This window comes from Callospermophilus lateralis, chromosome 18, assembly GCF_048772815.1.
Source record: "Callospermophilus lateralis isolate mCalLat2 chromosome 18, mCalLat2.hap1, whole genome shotgun sequence".
NCBI classification, from domain to species: Eukaryota; Metazoa; Chordata; class Mammalia; order Rodentia; family Sciuridae; genus Callospermophilus; species Callospermophilus lateralis.
In genome coordinates this window covers 11670517-11678843 of record NC_135322.1, presented here as the reverse complement: position 1 = coordinate 11678843, position 8327 = coordinate 11670517, and the positions used below count along the sequence as shown (strand labels likewise).

The 8327-nt window shown below is 56.9% G+C and overlaps 1 protein-coding gene across 1 annotated transcript; it reads left to right on the top strand.

Moving 5' to 3' along the window:
- The first annotated feature begins 3417 nt into the window (after positions 1 to 3417).
- On the top strand, positions 3418 to 4812 carry Irgc (immunity related GTPase cinema). The gene has a single exon (XM_076839215.2). The coding sequence runs from the start codon at positions 3418 to 3420 to the stop codon at positions 4810 to 4812; it is 1395 nt and encodes a 464-aa protein (XP_076695330.1).
- Positions 4813 to 8327: the final 3515 nt, after the last annotated feature.

Sequence of the window (8327 nt, the reverse complement as noted above, 5' to 3'; positions counted from 1 at the left end):
GGGCCTCAGTCTCCTCAGTTGTTTCTAGAGATTTCTCTCCAAAATTGACCTGCAGGTGGTCAGGAAAATCTTTGGAGTAATGGGGGCCTATGGTCCATCCAGGGACTTTCCTCAGCCCCTGAGGAAAGCCCCCCTGGAGCCTGGCCCAGACAGAGAGGAAGCCAGGAGGAGACAAGGCAGAGAACTGTCAAAGCACTGGAGGGTAAAGGGGGTGCCAGGGGTTGCAGGGCGAGGACAGGGTCCAGGGCGCTGCTGGAGCCCGGGTACCCAGGGGGCTGGTTTCAGGTGACTGTCTCTCTGGGCTTTGGGCTCCCTCCCTGTGTCTCAGCCCCACCTCTTTAGTTTTAGGTGGACACATATCTTTATTTTATATTTATGTGGTGCTGAGGTTCGAACCCAGGGCCTCATGCATGCCAGGTGAATGCTCTACCACTGAGCCGCCACAATCCCAGCCCCTCAGCCCTCCCTCTTGATTCCTGCCCTGGATCTGAATCCGTTCCTTCTCTCTGTAGCTCAGTGCCTCTAGTTCCCAGTTGTTTCTCTCTCTCTCTCTCTCTCTCTCTCTCTCTCTCTCTCTCTCTCTCCCTGGGGATTGAACCCAGGGCCTTGTGCATGTGAGGCAAGCTCTCTACCAACTGAGCTATACCCATTTGTTCTCTTGCCCATCTTCTCCTTCTGGTTTTTCTTGGGGATTCTCTACCCTGTCATCCTGCTTTTCTTTGTGGTACCAGGGATTGAAGCCATGGATGCTACGTCCCCAAACATTTTTTATGTTTTATCTAGAGACAGGGTCTCACTGAGCTGCTTAGGGCCTGGCTCAGTTGCTGAGGCTGGCTCTGAACTCTCCTGCCTCCTGCCTCAGCCTCCCGAGCAGCTGGGGTTACAGGTATGGCCACTGCACCGGCCCCTCTGCTTTTCTTAAGGGGCTTTTGTCTCTCCCTCTTTTCTCATTCTTGTCTATTTCCATCTTCCTCTTTTGTCACGCTGATGCTACTTTAAAAGATCAAAAGGAAGCAGAGGAGGACAGGAGGAAGGGAGAGAGGCTGAGGAAGGCTGGCCCCTGGCCTGGGGCTGACTGAGGGGATGGGGCGGTGGGGTGGAGGGGAAGAGGGAAGGAAGGCCAGAGCCCAGGGAGTCTGAGGCCCCATGCAGTCAGGTGTGGCTGCTGCTGAGCCACCGTGGTCCTCAGTCCTGGCCAGGGCCAGCCGGCGGTGCTGGCAGGGACTGAGTAGACAGGTCCCCCATTGGAATTGCACTGGCCAAGTTGAATCATGACCCCAGGTGTAGAGAGGGGCTAGGGAATGGCCAGTTTGGGAACCCCATGGTGGCCTGCGTAGGGGTAAAGTGGTGAGTAGGTCCAGGCCCTCTGAAGCCGGACTGTGCACTTGGGATTTTGTAAGAGGATCATGGAGACAGACCTCAGAGGGTTTTGAAAAAGTCTCAGTATTACAAAGACTGAGCCCAAGGCCTGCAAGGGGACTGAGGGCCCAGTGTGACCAGGTGGTGGCCCTAGGAGCAACTGGGGGTGGGGTCTCTGCTCCCCTGGGGCCCCGCCCCCTGACATCACTGTCACATTATTGCACCAGGCCTGGCAGACCAATAGGCTGCTGCTTGCTATTACAATGGGTCCTAGCAACTGGGTCTGCTCGGGTAACAGGGGAGGAGAGCACACCAGCAGCGGGAGAGTGTGAGGGGAGAGGGAGGGAGCGCCTGCAGGGCAGGCAGGTGAGTCTCCAGGGCAGGGCTCTCCAGTCTCCAGGGCTGGGCCTGTGGGGGTGGGCCTGCCCTAGGCAGGGGCTGGGGAGGTCCCAATCTTAACCCCTTCAGCTTTAATTTCAGCCCCACAGCCACAGACTTGTCTGCCTCTCGCTGCTAGGACCTGCTAGGACCGGTCCCAGGCTCCCACCATCCCCTCCCCAGGTGGGTCCCACCTTGAGTTGGGTTAGGGAGAAGACACAGGAGGGGGCGGGTAGAGCTCGGTGGGGGGCAATGAACCTACCAGCTATGGGGATGGGACCTGGTAGGAACAATGTAATATGGGTGCATTTCTGTAGGGGTGAGGGGGGTCAGCAGAGGACAGGGCCGGGAATGGGGGGCACAAGATGGGGGAACGGAGGGCAGGGCAAGGAGACAAGGGGGGAGACCATGGCATGTGGCCTAACAGAGCAGCTCTTTAGTAGAGCAGAGGAGGCCTGGGGTCTGGGTTGGAGTCCTGGCTGTGCCTCTGGGTGGGAAGAGGTCACCTGTTTTGTCTGAGCCTCAGCCCCTCTCCCTGTGGGGGGTGGGGACACTATCCCAGATGTGAGCATCTCTCCGCGGCTCTCTGAAGAGTCCATCTATTTTAGAGGTGATGGGCCGGGAGGTAGAGAGGATGGGAAGGAGGACCAGGGAGGCACCAAGGTGGGAAGAAGGGGGCCATCGTGAAGGCTCCAGAGGGTGGGAGGACACGAGGCCCAGGAGGCCAGGGGGCAGCAGAGCAAGGCCAGCCGAGGCCAGGCTAGGATTGAGTGAGAAGGACTCCCTGTGCCTGGCTTCTTCCAGGAGCCAAACCAAGAATATCTTCCACTTTGGCCCAGGTTAGGGGAAGGAGGCTCAGTTGTCCCGCCAGCCCTGGGAGGTGTGCAGAATTAGCCTCCATGGCCCAGGGGCTGAGGCTCAGGAGGGCAGGGACTTGCTTGGAGTCAGTCACGAGGCTAGCCATAGGACTGGTAACAGCCGTGACGATGCTAATGACAGAGCACCTGTGGTGTGCGGGCACTGTCTTAAATGTCATAGTCCATTTAATTCTCAACAATTCCAGGAGAGTGAGACCGAGGGAAGGAACTTGCCCCTCACTCAGCAAGCAGAGGCTCTGCTCTGGGTCTGGGTCCCATTCAAGGTCATTTCCTGCTGCTTCCCAATAATTGTGACAGGACTGCAGATGATCTCTGGGCCCACGCCAGGGCCGGGATCTGGGCTTAAGCCCTTTCTGGTGAAGGCTTGGCTGGGTTATGTGTGAGGCCCAGACCAAAACAAAACTGCAGGGCCCCTGGTTCAAATGGTATTAAGAATTCCAGCCAGTGTCAGCAGGGATTAAACCTGAGCACCTCAGGAGGCAGCTTGGTATATCATGCCCATGACCCAGAAAAGCAAACAGGCACAGAGAGGTGCTTCATTTTGCCTCAGGTCCCACAGCAAGTTAATGACAGAGAACCTGGGCCTCAGAGGCTCCAAAGCCCCCTCATTAATGCCAAAAGACACCCTGGGTTCTTGAGGAAAGCAGCTTTGGGGTCCAGGACTCCCTTCCCATGCTCAGTGTCGCTCTCCCTGACTCCTGCCAAAGCCCACGAGGTATGACCAGGTCCCTTCTCCTCTGCAGACGCTGAGGATCACGTGATTCTCCCCTGTCCCCTGGCGCACTCTGAACCACTGGTCACCATGGCTACTTCCAAGTTGCCCTCAGCGCCCGGGGAGGAGGAGACCACCATTCTCATGGCCAAGGAGGAGCTGGAGGCCCTGCGCACAGCCTTCGAGTCTGGCGACATTCCCCAGGCCGCCTCTCGCCTTCGAGAGCTGCTGGCCGCCTCGGAGAGCACCCGGCTGGAGGTGGGCGTCACGGGGGAATCGGGAGCCGGCAAGTCGTCCCTCATCAATGCCCTGCGCGGCCTGGGGGCCGAGGACCCAGGCGCAGCTCTCACGGGTGTCGTGGAAACCACAATGCAACCCTCGCCCTACCCGCACCCACAGTTTCCGGATGTGACCCTGTGGGACCTGCCAGGGGCCGGCTCTCCGGGCTGCCCGGCTGACAAGTACCTGAAGCAGGTGGACTTTGGCCGCTATGACTTCTTCCTGCTGGTCTCCCCCCGCCGCTGCGGGGCCGTGGAGACCCGCCTGGCCGCGGAGATCCTGCGCCAGGGCAAGAAGTTCTACTTCGTGCGCACCAAGGTGGACGAAGACCTGGCGGCCACCCGCACCCAGCGACCCTCAGGCTTCAGCGAAGCTGCCGTCCTGCAGGAGATCCGGGAGCACTGTGCCGAGCGGCTGCGGGCGGCTGGAGTGGCCGAACCCCGCATCTTCCTGGTGTCCAACCTCTCGCCATCCCGCTATGACTTCCCGATACTCATGTCCACCTGGGAGCACGACCTGCCCGCCCACCGGCGCCACGCTGGCCTGCTGTCGCTGCCCGATATCTCCCTGGAGGCTCTGCAGAAAAAGAAGGACATGCTCCAGGAGCAAGTGCTCAAGACTGCCCTGGTGTCGGGGGTCATCCAGGCCCTGCCGGTCCCCGGACTGGCTGCTGCCTACGATGACGCGCTGCTCATCCGCTCGCTGCGCGGCTACCACCGCAGCTTCGGCCTGGACGACGACTCGCTGGCCAAGCTGGCCGAGCAGGTGGGTAAGCAGGCGGGGGACCTGCGCTCCGTCATCCGCTCCCCACTGGCCAACGAGGTCTCACCCGAGACGGTCCTGCGGCTCTACTCTCAGTCGTCAGATGGCGCCATGCGGGTGGCCCGTGCCTTTGAGAAGGGCATCCCTGTGTTCGGGACACTGGTGGCTGGTGGCATCAGCTTTGGAACTGTCTACACCATGCTCCAGGGCTGCCTCAATGAGATGGCCGAGGATGCCCAGCGGGTCCGCATCAAGGCCCTGGAGGAAGACGAGCCCCAGTCCGAGGTCAGCTTGGAGGCAGCTGGTGACAGTGGAGTGGAAAAGCGGGGATCCGGGGAGGGAAATGGCGAGGACGCCCCACTCTCAGCCCGCAGGAAGCTCGGCCTCCTTCTCAAGTACATTCTTGACAGCTGGAAGAAGCGTGATGTGTCTGAAGAAAAATAAAAGTGCAGCCCCACCCCTGCCTCACCCCCAGACCAAGTCTTAACAAAACCAGCCAACCAACCAAACAAGGCCAATGTGGTGAAAATGAGACCTGCAGTTGCTGAGGGCTGGGGCGGGAGGCGCTGGGGGACCAGCACTTGCTGTCTAGATGGGGGCGGGGTGTGGTGGACCGCCAGGAGGGAGGCAGGGAGGCTGGCCCCAGTCTAAGAGGGAAATACTGAACCCCTGGCCCAGGACTTGACCCTGGAGGCGTGGGGGGGTGGGTTAAGGTTCTGATGGTGGGCCCAGGGTGCCTTGGTGTGGTGTCTGTCTCCCTGGCCCCCACGTGGCCAAGGGGGATTTGTGTGGTGGGACTGCACTGCCTGGTTCCAGGACAGAAGCCAACTGTCAATGGCTGTGGGTGGCTGAGAAGTGGCTGGGTCCTGCTAAGGTACTTAGTTATTTAGTGCTGGGGATTGAACTCTGCTTGCACACTCAGAGCACATGCCTATCACTGAGGTACATTCCGGCCCTTGGCTTGGACTTAGTTCAATCCCATGTCCCTTTCTGAAAACCCCAGTATCTCAAAATCCAACTCTGGAGAGGCAGCCAATGGGTGCCTGGGATTGACACAACGGTGCCTAGCAACAGGTCAAACAGAGGTTGGGGACAGCAGGCATCCTAGGCCTGCCTAGCTGCCTAGGTATGACCTGGGCAGGGGTGGCAGGGAGAGGGAGGCCATGTGGCCTTGGGGTTCTCCTCAGAATGGAGCTTGGGCAAGACCAAAGTGAGAGGGCCAGTGGATGGTCTCCATGAGCACCCAAAAAGCAAGCAGAGGCAAGGGCCCAACTCCATGCCCAGACCTGAGCCTCTTGCAGAAAGATAGCGGTCCCATCTCTGAATGTAAAAGCGTGTGGCAGTGTGTCTGGTGTGTCTGCAACTGGGAGGACTCTTATGGGGACTTACCTCTCCTCTACTATAGGCTGCGGAACAGAAATGCGAACTAGACTCCCTTTGGAGAGTCCCAGGGATGCCTGGCTGGGGTGGAGGGAAGGCGGCAGCCCCTGCCATGTTGGGGAAGCAGTTCCTGGCAAGCCGAGTCCTCTCCTAGGCTCTGCCTTTCACGTGGGGCTGAGGAGGAAGGCTGGGCCAGGACCAGCCTTGGAGGTCACACTGGGGGAAAACCCTCAAGATTCTTGAAGCTCTCAAGAAGGCTCCGGAGACTGTGTGCAAGGCAGATGGCAGAGGTGGGACTGTGGTGCAAGGAGGTGATCTCCTCCCTAGTGCTGGCAGATAATTCTAGTCTCAGATTACCCCTAAACTCTAGGAAAGAGTTCTAGATTGAGGGTCCAGTTTCTTCCTGGGGGATTTTGGGGGTGCCAATTCCTACTGCTTTGCAATAGAACTCTCTCTTCCTGAGAGGCCTCTGCCAGAACCACTTGGGGTTCACATGGGCTTTTCTGTATACAGAAAAGGAGGGGGTGTGGGGGGGATCATGGTAGGGAAATCCCAGACCTTGAGATGCTCCCAGATCTGTGTTCCAGACCAGTCCACATCTTCAGGCCCTGTGGACCCTCAGACATTATCCCAAATGCATGGCATCCTGGCTCCATCTGGGATTTGGTTGGAAAGGTCAGGAATGAACACTGCATGCTCTCAACACTGGTTACACGGTTAAGAGGAACAGAGTAGGCTAGGCATGGTGGTGCATGCCTGTAATCCCAGCAACTCAGGAGGCCAAGGCAGGAGGATCTCAAGTTTGAGGCCAACCTCAGTAGAAAGCAGGGGTGGAGAGGGGGCGCGCGCACACACAAAAAATGGGACACAGTTACTTTTCTCTCTCCCCGCTGCAGTCCCCTCAGCCAACTTGTTCCCATATCTGTGCCTTCCACTTCTCTCTCCCCCATTCCCATCCAGATACCCACAGTCCATTCTAGCTTAGGCTTTCCCCTCTCCACCCATTCTAGCTTAGGCTTTCCCCTCTCCCCCATTCCCATCCAGATACCCACAGTCCTTTCTAGCTTAGGCTTTCCCCTCTCCACCAGGTTCATCTCATTCTAGATAAGGCCACAGAAGGATCTTCCTCCCCTGCTCAAACCTTTTGTGGCCAATCACAGATCATCAAGCTGCCCAGCCCGATGTTCAAGGCCCTTTCCCAGATGGCCTCTACCTAATCCTCACCAGTAAGCAAAACTGAGTGGGCTCTGAGGAGTTGGCTGTGCATTTACAAGTGAGAACTGACACCTGCATTCTGTCCTAATCCTCACAGAAAGGGGACAAAGGTTGCAGTGGGGACGGCAGTGTCACCCAGCAAGTCCCTGACATGGAAGGGACTAGATGCAGTCAAGCAATTCTAGTATGTCTGCACCTGGCTGTCCCCATCCACCATCCCAGTGAGGACACCAAGGCCCAGAGGCAGGACAGGGCTTGCCTAGCCATTCGCTGTGGTTTCTGAGCAGATGCAGGTACTCAAAGAGGCCAGGCCGTGAGGGCGGGCCACGTTTCCACTAATGCACCAGATTCACTGGGACGCTCTTCGGGTCTGCAGCACCCAAAGGTCTTGGCATGTAGAGGGTGTCCATGATCAGGGGTGTGGGAGTGATATGGCAAAAGGACCCTGAAAGAGCTGGTTTATGTCCTGGCTCTGGAGGAGGCTGAAAGACATTTAGCAGGCGTTTTTCACCCTCCTGGTCTTTTCCTCTTCGTGAAATTAGGGACTTACTGAAATGATTCACGTGGTTAGAACAGGGACCAGCACAGAGTAAATGTGAATGACTATGAGCCATGATGAAGGTTCCAGCTCATCACTGCATTATATTGTCAATCACAGTGCCTGGTGCTTCATAAATACAAAAAACAACAACAACAACAACAAAAACAAACATTTAAGTTTGAATTCTAGGATTAGAAGCCCTCAGATCCATTCCCATCACCCCACTCCCTAGCTGGCAGTCTTGGGCAAGTTATTCATCCTCTTGCTGCCAAACACGGATAGCAGAGAATCTTCTTTCCTAGGCTATTGAGCCAGGAGTATCTGGCAGTGATGAATAAATGTTAAAAAAAGCACTTAACCCGGCATATTGTTACTCTCCAGTACTATTACTGCTAAAGCCCCAAATGCTTTGGATATGGTTGTGATTCTACTTTTATGCTTTCTTTTTAGTTTGGTCTTGAGGTTTCCTTGAGAGTGAACTATGTCAGGATAGCCACCCTCTAAGAGGGCAAAGTCAGGTTCAAGTGTGTGTCAGGTGAGACACAATGAGGAGGCGAAACCAAAATGCACAGAAATTTATTACAGAGGAGCTAATGAGAAGTCTGGAGAAGGCAGCCAGCAGGTGGGGAGCATGGGGAAGACAGAGGACTTGTGGACTGGGCCTGGGCTGAGGCTCACGGGTGGTGTCCTCGGGTGTTGTGGGTTGACTAGTTTAAAACAAGCTTGAAGAGCGAACTCATTTACACGACTCTGATGTCCTGCCCCTTGCAGGTGGTTTCAAGGTCAGCTGCCGGGGGACCTGTTGGATTTTGGGTCAGTGGGA

Coding starts and splice junctions, on each gene's coding strand:
- Irgc (XM_076839215.2), top strand. CDS start 3,418: ATGGCTACTTCCAAGTTGCCCTCAGCGCCCGGGGAGGAGGAGACCACC.